Here is a 13,401-nt window from a genome sequence, read left to right as displayed (position 1 = left end):
GTAGTTATCTTAGAGGGCATAGATTTCGGAGTTTTTAATTTTTCTTTCTTTTTTCATCTCTGGGTCCCCAGCGCCAACCTCAGTGTCTGATATATAGCAGGCGTACAGTAAATATGGGTTGAATGAATCCAAAGACTGGGTCACAAATAGCTCTCTTGAAGAGAAAAGGCTTATAGGGGTCGTTTTTCCTTTTTCGTACGAAAGGATCGGGTGAGTGAACACTCCGGAGCTCCAGGACCGAGGCCGCACCTCTTGCCCCCACTTCCGCGGCCGGGAAGGACGGCAGGTGCGGCCAGGCCACTGCCCGAGCGTCCTCCTGCCCCGCTGCGGCCGCGCCGGCTCGCCCGGGAACGTGTGCGTCACGGTGGGCACGCGTCTCCCAGGTGCCGCCAGACCCGCCCGTCCGCAGCGGGCCCGGCGCGGGGACGTGCGGGGCGGCTGGCCGAGTCCCTCTCCAGGCCCCGTTGCGGGCAGGGAGGGAGACACCCAGTGCTCCCTCGTGGTTATTTTTAGTCGGTAGCTGACACCCTCCCCCCGGAGGGGGGGCGAGCCGCCCGAGAAGGTGGGGAGAGAGGGAGCTCCCGGCGCCTCCGCGCTCGCTCCCGCCGGGGACTCAGGGCGCGGCGGAGCCCGGGCGGCGCAGGGAACAGCTGCCGCGGCGTCCTCCGGCAGCGCGCCGCTCTCCTCCGGGACCTGCGCCGGGCGGGGGCGGGGCGGGCAGGGGAGGGGAGAGCGAGCGGGCTGGCGGGAAGGGGCGGGGAGCACGCTCCTGCGGCGGCAGCGGTGGCGGCGGCCGTCCTCATCCCAGCGGCCCAGCGCTCGAGTGCACGCGGGGCTTCGCAAATGGCTTGTCCCGCCCTGGGTCTGGAAGCTCTTCAGCCTCTGCAGCCGGAGCCGCCCCCCGAGCCCGCTTTCTCCGAGGCGCAGAAGTGGATCGAGGTAGGTGCTCGGGACTGGCGGGAGGCCTTGCAGGGGCGTCCGAAGCCACCTACTCGCACACACGGACGACAGGTCCAGTCTCGCCTCCCCCGCCCCCCCCCCCCCCCCCACTTTCTTTTGCCAGCTGCTCCGGGTCACCCGCCCGGGGCCTCGGGCGAGCTGCGATGCCTGGCACGGGTCTCGGGCGAGGGTGGGCGCGAATAAGGGACGCTGCAGTCTAGCTGCGCGCGTGGATAGCAGGAATCGGGCTCCTGCGCTTCCATCCCTCCTGCCTGCCAGCCGCGCAAATCTCAGCTCCCGCCGCTTCCACGCGGGGCCAAGGGAAGCGCTGTGCCCGCAGAGGCGCCGCAAAGGCGCAGGAAGCGCGAGACCCAGAGTGCTGCGGGCGCCGCATTTCAGGGGGTCCTGCTCACCGTCCTACCTTCTGCCTCTTGACGCCCCCCGCCCCCCCCCCCTCAGCTACTCCCGAGCGGAGTTGGCAGTGTCTCCACGGAAGCGCGTACCCACCGGAGCTTCTGGCTGTATTCCTGGCAGTGGGTCAGGTGTGAGCCTGGCATAGCGCACAGGGCCGGCAGCCTGCAAGACCCACCTGCGAGCGCGCCATCCGCATAGACGCTGCCTAGCCATTGGCAGCTCCCACTCCATGCCAGAGGCGGTGGGGCGGGCTCCCAGGGGCCGGGTACCTGGCCCCGCTGCATATTTCACTTCTTAAATGACTCGGTGGCAGGCCAGGGAAATCACTGGAGCTCTCGGCTCAGTCTGGGAAGCGCTCGCCGGGTGATCCTGATTCTCGATGTCTATCTGTAGATGCAGTTTGGTGGCCCTGCGCTCTCGAAATGACGTGTCTGCCGGGGATCAGGACGCTTGGAGGGCGCGAGGGGGGAAAGGTGACCCCCTGTGATCCGTGCACTGAGCCTCTGTTTCTCTGGACCACCTTTCTGAAGGCTTAGCGGAAGGCAAATTTGACCCTTTTTCTCAGTGACAGGCAGCCCTCCTTGCCGATAGTTCAAAGGAAGAAAGGTACCGCTAAGTCATTGGCCCAGCAATGGTGAAGCCTGTTCCTACCCAGCTTGTCACTCAGTGACATCCCCTGTGGCACAACAGTTCTCAAGATGCTGCTGGGGTAACAGCGCTACATGGTACAGATTTGAACCTGCTGAGCTGCCTGCAGAAACCACCCTCATTTAAGGCTGCCCTAATGCTCCAGCAAGGGACCTCCACCTCACTGGGTTAACCCGCTGCCCGCAGGATTGTTAGGCAGAGTTTAGAAACATCTATTTAAAAATAGGGCTAAAGAAACAGAAGAATAAACTCGAGGCTTTTTTGATAAAAACCCCAATCATATCTCTCTTAATGTGATGGCTCATGATCAGATGAGAAGACGACTCGGGCTTTTAATTTTTGGAATGTGGCTGGAAAGGCTTGGGGCGCGATGGTGCTGTGTGTGCTGCCCCCAGGGCACACAGGAGACATATCCGTGTTCGCTGGCTTATTGAGAGTTGGAGAACTGTATTTTTCATGTTCTTGAACTTTAAAATTCTCAGGCGAGATTTTGGATGTGGAGAGTAGGTAAGGGGAGGGTATCAGGGCAGGGCAATCTTGCAATTCTTGAAGGCAAGTGGTTTATCTTCAATATCCTTAATCTAACATTGATATAGCCTACTTAAAAAAAATGTGTTGTAGTATAAATTACATGCAGGAAAGTGCACAAATCTTTTTTTTTATTAATTTTTTTTACATTTTTTATTTATTTTTGAGAGACAGAGCACAAGTTGGGGAGGGGCAGAGAGAGAAGGAGACACAGAATCCGAAGCAGGCTCCAGGTTCCGAGCTGTCAGCACAGAGCCTGATGCAGGGCTCGAACTCACGAACTGTGAGATCATGGCCTGAGCTGAAGTCGGACGCCTAACGGACTGAGCCACTCAGGAGCCCCAGGAAAGTGCACAAATCTTAAGTGCACATCTCCACGAATGTTGTCACGTGTATATATACACAATTATAGTCCTCACCTAGGTGGAGATCTAAACCGTCTCCTTCAGCCCAGAGGACCACGGTCTGTTTTTAAGTGGTGGTGTACATTAGGCTACATATTTATTATGCAGGGCAGGATATCAGCTTTTGTCTTGGTTCCACTGGTTTTAAAAAAAGAAGGGCTTCCTTAGGAAAGCAGAGCCCCATTAGGCCCTGTAGACGATCTGGCATTATTCGTCCTACCTTACCAGTATGCTAGTTTGAGCCTGCGAAAACCGAGGGGCGCGCGTGCCTTTAGGACCAGGCGCTCTGCTCTGCGCGTGCATTATTGAAGCGGCCTATCTCCTTTCAAGTGCGGAGTTCGGTTTCTGGGAAAGGAGAGCTTCCCCTCCCAGGCTGGATAAAAAGGTATTTGCTCCAGGGAGAGATAGTGACCTCCCCCTTTCCTTCGCGGAGGTTCCTCTTGAAATGTAAATGCCGCGTCTACAAACCCGGGGAACCCGGGAGCAGTAACAGATGGTTTTGCACGCAGTTGCCCGGTGAACAAAGATTCCTCGGCTAATATAGCAATAATGTAGCACTCGGAGCGAGCTGAATTCCTGGATGGATCGTTATCTCGAGACAATTGCATCTCCTTTAGGGGCCCCATTGTCTTCAGCGACATCCTCATTGGTAGGGCTTTGTTTTTCACTTTTGTTCCGTCGGTGATTAAATTTCCCACAGGCGCCCCTCCCCCCCTTGAGTAGTCAGGAATTTCACCCTTTCAGAAAAATGTTCCCTTGGGTGCAGCAGGTTAATAAACAAACTTTGCAGCTTGTCTCTCCTCCTCAGTCCTTCGTCTTCCTTGAGTCATGGGTTGGCGAGAAAAGGTTCATTCTTAATAAAGGCTTGAGGAACAAGCTCCATGAGATCACTTGTTAGTGAGGAATTTCTCAGCCTTCAGCCGGGGCTGTTGGAGGGCCGGGTTACTGGCAGGAAACAGTGGCCTGGGAACTGATGCTGCCACCTCAGCCCACCCCCAGTTTCTGCCTTAGCTGGCAAAGGTGAAAACCCTGATGGAGGTCACAGACCATGTGGGAACAGCTCCGTAAGGCGGTGCCTCTTTTTATAGCTGCATGTGTTCATGTGGGTTTAGGGCACCCCTGAAGGAAACAGCAAACTTCCAGTATTAAGTGTGGCTACCAGCAGGCAGGAGCCTAACTTCCTTCCAGATTCCTTTTGTAGAAGGCCTTCCTAAACAAAGGGGCAGCCAGGACAGCACTGGGATTAAGAGGTCAGATTTTGGAGCTGGGGAGTCTGGGTTTGAATCCTGGGTCTCTTGCCCTCTAGCTGCGTGACCTTAGGCCGCGTTTCCTCTCCTTTTGGTTCTAAACATTTTCTTTGAAAGCTAGCTCTACTTGTTAAAATATATTGTGGAAAGCATCTGTAAAACAGGGGCACTAATAATAGCTTACCTATCTCTAGTGTGAGTGTGTGAGAATTAGATAAGTTAATAGTTTTTAAATGCTTAGAATGGTACCCAGTATCAGGAAGTGCCGAGTAACGAGTGGTTGGCATTATCTCCGTTACTCCTGCTAGAACCACGACCATCATCACCACGAACATGATTAACACTCCTATTACTGCTATTATTGTCGTCTTCCTGCAGCTGTTTTGAAAGAAAGTCTTCAGGACCCTGGGTTTCTTCCCGTAAAAAGTGTAATTCAATCACCTACCGATCTCATGCCATTATTTACCTTGTTAGCTCTGAACACCTGGCCTAGAACTTAAGTAGATGCTCGGCTAACTTACATTCAAAGAGATTTAGGGGATCAGAGCAAAACCAGTAATGTGGACTCATAAAATGATCCTGGTAGTCCATTAATGCTTAGAAAATCATTCCTCAATACTGTGTTGAAACTTTAAGTTTAATGCAGAATCTTTGTTACTAACCACTAGGCAGAGTGCTCAGTGCCTCTCCTCTGGCAGACGACCCAGTAGTTAGGTTATTAGACAAATAGTGGCTGTCTGAATATTCATCTCAAATATAGCAGTGTTTTGTTCACTAAAGTTGTACCTGCGCCTGCTGGGAAGAAGGAGAAATCCCCCCCTCTGTTTCCCTTCCTTCCTTTCTTTCCTTTTTTCTTTTTTCCCCTGATGATATTTACTGACTTACAGGAGTTTGTTAGCAGGTAGATGATGCTAATTTTTTTTTTAGTAATCAAGACCCTCCCCCCCCCCCACCCTTTGCCTCTCTGCCCACAACAATTTTTATCTGTTCTAATCTGTAGTTCTTCTCTGCAGTGCCAAACACTTTCTGGAGAAACAGATGTCCCTTCAACTTGGTTTCAGTTATGATTTGGAATAGGTTGCCAGGTCTTTGAGGAGGGGTTGGAAATTTCAACCCAACTCAGCCTTGCTTGCTTCTCAACTCGAGAAGTCTCTGGACCCCTTTAACTTTAATCATAGCATGCCTCTGGGGCTTGGTGCTGAATATAATCTTATTTGTGACCTAATCCGTATTTCACAGGAGTGGGAACTAGTGCTGGGAGGGATCAGTTCCTCATTTTGGGTCATTTCCCCTGTCCGTATAGAACTGTTTTCTTATTCAACTGGGACCTGAGTTTGAAGATTAAAAGCACCGAGGATCCCTTAGCTCTCCAAGACTGAAAGATGTCGTATTGTTTGGCAGTGGGGAAAATTTATGAGTAGTCTTTGAGAGAATCTAGCATTTAGCGGCCAGTAATATATGACATTTGCAATGTAATGACAGGTGAACATGTGCCATAAGTTATATAGTCGTTCAAATTCTCCACCTCTTAGGGACCCCATGGGTCTTACGTCTTTTTACCACAGCGAAGATGTAACTTTGCACATGCTTCTCCAGCATTGCTTGGAGACCTGAGGAAGAGGAAGAAAACCTTTGCTGGCTCGATGGAGAAAGGACGTAGGGGTCTGAATGGATATGTAAATTAGAGCAGGCAGCGTCTTTCTCACAAGGACATTTAAATAATCTGGCCTGTTTGTATGCAAGGGCTGCTGTGACACAAGGTTGTCCTGTGGTAGGAGCACAGAGAGGTCCCACAGATTTGGGGAAAGGGGAAGCGGAATAGGAGGTTGAGCGGGTACTTCTTGCCCCAGCATCTCCCCGGAAACCGAGTTTGCATCAAGGGAGCTCCAAATGCAAGCCTGAGCTCTGGTCACCAGGAAGGGGTAGGGTGGGACATGTGTTCCCAGCGACTGGAGCCCTTGGCCCCCTGCTCTCTGCTGATGCATGACAATGGAGCCGTGATGCAGACATCTGGCTGTGATTCTGTGGGTGGCAGTCAGTGCTAGGTGGGACCAGGCAGCTCCTGGAAATCAGCCTGCCAGCTTCTCTTTTTGCTTTGAATCATTCTGAAATTTAAGAGTGTTACAGTTAGGAGTACCATGGTAGTGATGATGATGGTAATGAAACTGAGGCTCATGATGAAAAAAGCTGATACTTACTGAGTACTTACTGTGTGCTAGGTGCTGGGTTAAAAAGTCTGTGTCTGCATGAATCCCTTAGAAGTAAGTACTATCATCATCCCCATTTACAGATGAGAAAATTGAGGCTCTAAGAGATTTGGTATCTTGTCCAAAGTTAAAAGTAAGTGGCATAACTAGGACTTAGGCACCGTTTCTCAACTTTTATGAATATCTATATCTTTAGATACCGCAAATCTGTAGTTGAGGAAATTGGGGCTTTCGGGAATCAGGGAACATGTCCAGAGTCACCTAGTCAGTAAGAACTTGTTAGAGTCAGGATTCAAACCCAGGCTGTCTGACTCTGCAACCCTTGTTGTCTGATCCTTATGTTGCTTCCCACATCAGGACCGGGTTTAACAACTCCTGTAAGGACTAAGCATCCTGTTCCTCTGACTGCAGAGATCTCCCATTCCCCCACCCCATTTCCCTGTAGGTGTGGACAGGATGTGGATTTCTGAAGCTGTGGGTCCCTAGACAACTCCCATCACTGGTCTTTTTCAGCTGCAGGACCTAGGGGCCCTCCTCACTTGGACACACCACGTGTGGGGTGTAACATTGGTGGGGAGCAGGAGACCAAGGAGGTGCGCTATGGAGGCCCTCAGGTGAGAAGTATTAGGCTCCTCACCTTTGCCTGCTGCCTTCAGACCTCACGTTGCTAACGTGGGCATTGGAGTTGTTTGTGGTTCAGGATTGCTAGAATCTGGTTTCTGTCTCCTGTTGTCACTGCCACAGCCCACAGTCACTCCGCTGAACTTTTATTAGGGCCAAGTGGCCAATAGGTAGGTGAGAAGGTTTTAATTTTTTTAAAGCTTGCTGATTCATTATCATATGCTTGTTTAAAGAAGGCAGGTACCAGAATATTATGTTTACGATCTTCAGGACCACGGCTCTCTCATTACAGTTTTCTCCCCAGTGCCTGTTGCACAGTGGGACTGAATAAATGCATAGTCTGTGTGTGCTTTTAACATTACCTAATGGAGAAGGTGCACTATTCCATACTTTACATTCCCCAGAGAGTTTGAGCCAAGACCCGTGTGGCCTGTTTTATTTTCCAAAGATGGGTGCGAAGCGATGTCTTTTCTCCGTGCTGATGTGTTTAAGCGCTGTTTGCGCATCCGTCTGAGGCCTTTCCCACAGCTCCTTCACCTTCACCTGAGAGTGCTCCCATCTGGCTAGGATCGCACCTGGGAACAGCTTCGTTGTTGAGTTCAGCCAGGAAGCAAGTCCTTCCGAGAGAGGAGCTTGTCAGCGTCCCCTGGAGGTATCCCTGTCCCATCCCGAAGAACCAGAGGGTCTGAACAAAGCAGCTCTGTGACTTCTGGGAATCTTGGCAGGTACTCAGCATCCCTGTCACCTCCCTTGCAGTCTGACCTTAATCGTTCTGGCCTTCGTTTTCACGGGTGAGGACTGAATCAGTTAACGCTGGTTGATCTTTGACTAAACTACTCTCACTGGAGCTAGGTTTTCTTTTTAAGGCCAGTTTGCTCTTCTGTGGTTCAGAAAAATGTGCAGAACAATTTTATCATATTTCCCCTCATTTGTTCCTAAGGATGTGTGTGTGTGTTTACATTTGAAGCCAAAGAAAGGTCTCAGATATGGTCTTTTTGGGGTGGAGGGTTGGGTGGGAAAAAGGACAATTTCAGTGAAGTCAGATGAGGAAAGGAAAGGATAATAGAACTTTGTTTTTAAGTGATTGGGAAATATAAAAATAGCCTAAACTAGAGGGTTACTAGATGATACAGGGGAAAAAAAATAGTTCTTAAAAAATGACAAAATATTGGAAAGACTTCTGCCTGGACATGTGGAGATGTTATATCTCTCTCTGCAAGGAAAAATGATGTCATGGAGTTCAGTGCTGCTGTGGTAGAATTCCATGTTTGCAATGTTGAAAACAACACTCCCCGAGAGATGTCCTTGTGCAGCTAACCCTGACGGGATGGCCCTTGTATCTCAGGGAATTATCTTTGGCGTAAGGGAAAAAATGAGGTCACATAGTCATAGAACATGGACTTAAGGAATATCTTGGTGGGTACCTTTTCTCACTAAACTCATACTATCAGCAAGACTGCATCTTATATCTAGCGTGGGACCCTAAGAACAAAATATTGGTTAGGCTGAGGAAGCTCCATGTTTCCACGGCTCTGCATTCTGCCTGTGCTAGTAACTGTGGGGTAGCTAGTGCAAGATGCAGCTTGGACACCTGGTCAACCATAGAATTTAGAGCCATACCCCACCCATCTATCCCTAAATAGCCCATTAGGAGGCTATGTAAGAATAGACCTGCACTTGTTCTTTTTTTTTTTTTTTTTTTTTTTTAAGTAAATGTCAAGGGCAAGGGCTTGTGGCATTTTTATTTCCATGACCCAACACTGTTATAAAAAATCCTCAGCCTTATTTTCCTCAACAAGGGATTGAAGTTTTATTTATTATGCTGAGTACACAGCTCTCTCTTCCTTCCCCAAGAAACATTTAAAAAAGAATGATATTCAAACAATTATCTTATTCTAATAGGAAACTGAACAAAGGCTAGGATAGGCTCAGCCAGATGGTTTCAAATATGAAAATAATCAAATAATTATTTGGGACACTTGGCTCTCATTTGTAAGTTCACTTCAGTGTCAACACTAAAGATACGCATTAATGGTGGAAATAAATATCAGTGTGTTAAAGCGTTTTAAATGAATTAAAAAATTTGTTTCCTGGAAAGTGGTTACTAAGCTCCAACAATGTGCCAGGCATAGTGCTAACAACCAGGGTCAGGTGGTGAACAACATACCTCGACTTCCCATCTACATGAAATACACAAGGTAGTATGTGTATGAGTTGAGCTTGAACAATAAATACACAATTGCAAATTGGGGTAAGTATTATGAAGACAAAAAATGGGGGCTTAAGAGAAAAGTATTTGAGGTAGACAAGGACTCAGTGAAAGTAATTAAGCTAAGACCGTTGAAGGGTGCTGAACGGGGGAATTAGTTGGATACTGATTTATTGAAACAAGAGCTTGCATGCTTTTATTGTGATTATGCTTTGAGTAAAGGTAGAATAGAAATGCTGTTAAAGATCTCCAGATGTATTGAAGGTGCGTGTATGTGGAGGGGAGGGGGCAGGAAAGGGGGCTGAGTAAGAGTTCTTGAATGTTCTTGCAGGCCACTCAGAGTAGGGTTTGCATGATGATCACTGCACCTCTTAGACCCAGGCACTGAAAAATCAAGAACTCTTCTAAGAGAAGCGACAGAGAGGATCTTGGGGTTTCTTTTTTCAGCCTGGACTCTGGAATTAAAATTCTTCTAGAAAATCTTATAAAATTCTTCTATAGAAGCCGTGCCTCACTCTGTGGTAAGAAGAGGCTTGCAAGAAACCTGCCTGCCTTTTAGCGAGGAAGCAGAATGATTTTGTATGAGAATTTGGGTGATGACCTACACATGTCCTTTAACTGAGGAACTTGCCCCAGACTCCTCTAAAAGAAGGAACTTTCTAAACTAATAAAGTTATGTGCCATTTGGGAACCCCAGAAATTGTAAACTCTGGAGGTCTGTGACTTTGGTTTCTTTAAACCCTTGAAACCACCATCTCTAGACCCCCTTCCTCATGGTTCAATGTGGCTGCTAGAGACTCATCATCACATCATCTCTCCAGAAAGTAGGATGGAAAAATGGAAAATGAAGACTACATCCTTCCCTGATAAGATGCCTTTTAGACAATTCTTCCTGATACTTCTGCTTATATTTTATTGCCCAGATTTTCAGTACCATGGCCACTCCTGGTTAGAGGGAAGGCTGCAGTGTCCTCAGGTCATACTCTGGGTTCTGTTACTCAGAAGAAAGGGGAAAATGGCTCTTGAGGTAGGGGGACCCTGGGATGTCCTTTCTTCACTTCTCCAGGGACAGATCCTTTCCAGACGGAGCTTCAATATGTCTGCCTCTGAAAAAGACTCCCTGATTCCTCTAAGCCCATTAATCCTTCCTTCTCTGTGCAAATCTGGCATTTAGTATTCTGTTAGAAACGTTGTCATGTATCATTGTAACAAATGTATGGTTGCCTGGGATCTGCCTCCTTTGATAAACCCCGGAGCTCTTGTGGACAAGGACTGGGTTTTCGTCCCTGTCCCCACTCCTCCTCAGTCTGCTCCCCACTGGAGCCCCGTGGCCACATTACCCACGGCCTGAAAAGTTTCTCAGGGAGCCTGTGCCCGGCCACAATTGCCTGATTGGCACTTGGACTCAGCCGTGGCAGAGAAAATAGACTCTGTTGCTGCCCTGACAGGAAGCAAAGCTTTTTTTTTTTTTTTTTAAGGCTGATTAAAAAAAGCAGTTTACCCAGTGGTTGCCTGGAGACAGTCAGTGATTGGACACTTGGAAAGTGATTTCACTGTTGGCTCTTAAGCAGGTGATATCAGTTGAAGGAATGACTTAGGAGGCCAACTTTCTCCTCAGGTTGGATTGGACCGATGTGGGGCTCACAGTTCCTGTCTGCAGGGATGGAGAGCAAACATCTCTGTTCTTTAAATAAACATGCCCCCGGCATTCTGGCCTGGGACTCTCATCTCTTCCTCTCCACCTCAGAGCAATCAGCTTCCTCTCTCTTACCTGTTGTGGGGGTCCGGATAAGTCCCACCTCTTAGCATGAAAGAAAGATCAGAGTACTTCTACTTACAGGATATTTTTTTTTTTTTTAAAAGGCACTGAGGAATTTTTATTACAGTGGTGGCCTGTATGAGTTCTTATTAGATAGGTATTTTTAAAAGGAGAATATCCCATAAAAACTAATGACCAGTAGCTGGCAGTAAAAAATGACCATGGCTATGACCATCAATTGTCATGACCCAATGGAAACCCCGAGAAATAGCATCCTCTCTGCCTTTCCTGCAGAAAATGTACAAAGGACCTTTTGGAGCTGAATGTTGTCATCGGCCAACAGATGTGGTTGCCGCCTGTTTCCACAGAGACCTTGCAAGATGTCATAAATAGGAGGGGTGGGTGACAAGTGGAGCCTGATTCATCATGTTGCAAAAGTTGACAGAATGTGATAACATCAAGTGATAAAGTGGCGAGTTCAGTGCCAAGGAAAATAGTAATAGTTAATATATTTCCAGACCACTATGTGCCCGTGCCTAGTCTAGGCCCTTGTTTGAGTTAATGGGATTATCCTATATGTATAGTATATCTATACTATATATATAGTATATCTATATTGCGTAATTATAATTGTGTAAGTTATATTGTATAAATATAATTGTATATGTATCTATAGTATATATATAGTGGATACAGCACACCTAGCATTGTGCCTGGTACATAGGTGCTTCTCAGGTAAGCACCATTTTATGCCCATTTTACAGACAAGAAAACTGGACTACAGTTACCTGATTTGCCTGGTATCAAACAACTAAGTGTCAGGGTTGGAGATTGTACCCAGGCAGTCCCATTCCAGAGCTTGAGCTTGGGCTAGTGACTGCTGTGCTCCAGAAGAAAAGGCAAAACTTCTAAAAGTCATGATCCCAACTAACTCTCTAACCAAGCAGGTGACCTGCCCTCCCACTCTCCCTCCTTTCCCCTAAACAGCTGTTTATTGAACATCTTCTTTGTGCATGGTGCTATTAGTTGCTAGGAAACAGTTTTGTCTGTGCTAGTAATTTGCAGTGGTCTTACTGCTTTTTTTCAGTGTTCTGGTTACAAAATTGAATGGGATTTGAGCCTTCTGCCTGAAGTCTCTATTTCCCATAAGCCCTGTTATTTTTTAGTGTGTGATTTTGCAAAACACGAGGTTGGCTATTTGTCTTACTTTGGGCCATTATTCATTCACTTTCAGGGATGTGTGTATTGTTTTGCAATAGAAAGACTTGGATCTTAACGTTTTATACAGACTTACTTTCTTTTCACTCACAAGCTCTTGTGTACAGCTGTAATCTGGGAATCTGGGATCTTGGGTCATAAGGAGACTTTTTTTTAGGAACTTCACATTTCCTATCCACTGTCACAAGACCTTGGACGCTCAGCAGTATGTGAGACACCCGTGGTTGCCGCCCTTGTGCGATTATATTCCACCGTGAACACAGAATTCTGAGCCCAGAATTCCACGTGTCATACATGTTCAGAAAGGGAAGAGCAGGTCGTGTGGATCGTGGAGAGGCTGGGACCACCTTGGGCCTTAGTTGGGCCTCTGAGGAAGGGCTGTTTAGGCTGAGACCCAAAGGATGAGCAGGAACTGGCCAGGCAAAAAGGGGGAAAGGGACAAAGGAGCCCATCGAGGTGCAGTAGGTAGTGGAAGGACTGCTCGGCCCTCAGGCAGAAGGTGTCTTCAGTGCTGCCTGGCCCGAGCCTGGGGCCATGGATGGCTCTCTCTGGAAGGTCAGATCTTCTTCAAACTCCCGCAAATTACCATAGTCCATGACAAAAGTTTTTGAAGGCTTGTAACCTGGCTGGCCCTGTTCTAAGCATTTTACTTCCCACCCATCCTGTGAGCTAAGTTCAGACTCTTTTTAATTCCCACTTTATAGAGAAACAAGTAACGTCACACAGTCATTAGGTTGTGGAGCTGACCTTCAGACCCAGGCAGCCTGGCTGGTAACCACTGTGCCATGGGGTGTGATACAGGCTCGTCACCAAGAGCATCCTTGAGGGATAGTGGCGAGGGGAGCGTAGTGAGGAATGTGGGGTGGGGTTGGGGAATGCCTAAGGTTGCAGGAGGCCAGTGTTGGCCTTAGACATGCTTTCGGTATTTTTGAAGAAATCTCCCCAAATGAATCTCATCACCCACTACACTGCTTGATAGTTGGTGTCACCTAGAAAGGAGAAAGAGCTTATCCAAAGGAGGTTCCAGGCATGTCCCCAACTCCACATTCTTTTTTTTTTTTTTTTCAACGTTTATTTATTTTTGGGACAGAGAGAGACAGAGCATGAACGGGGGAGGGGCTGAGAGAGAGAGGGAGACACAGAATCGGAAACAGGCTCCAGGCTCTGAGCCATCAGCCCAGAGCCCGACGCAGGGCTCGAACTCACG

General features: G+C 48.1%; 1 protein-coding gene across 12 annotated transcripts in view; it reads left to right on the top strand.

Annotated features, from left to right (window-relative positions):
• Positions 1–751: 751 nt before the first annotated feature.
• Positions 752–13,401, top strand: part of LIMCH1 (LIM and calponin homology domains 1) — a 331,834-nt gene continuing 319,184 nt past the window's right edge. For 4 of the 12 annotated variants that reach the window (XM_086705163.1, XM_086705162.1, XM_086705161.1 and 1 more), the window contains exon 1: positions 752–939. In XM_086705163.1, coding sequence (XP_086561289.1) covers positions 844–939 — 96 coding nt within the window. In that variant the 5' untranslated portion in view covers positions 752–843. The remainder of the gene's footprint in view (positions 940–13,401) is intronic. The other 8 variants (XM_086705171.1, XM_086705170.1, XM_086705166.1 and 5 more) reach the window with 3 other exon arrangements.

Source organism: Puma concolor, chromosome B1, assembly GCF_028749965.1.
Source record: "Puma concolor isolate L17-30 chromosome B1, mPumCon1.1.hap2, whole genome shotgun sequence".
Taxonomy (NCBI): domain Eukaryota; kingdom Metazoa; phylum Chordata; class Mammalia; order Carnivora; family Felidae; genus Puma; species Puma concolor.
This window is presented reverse-complemented; position numbering and strand designations above follow the sequence as displayed.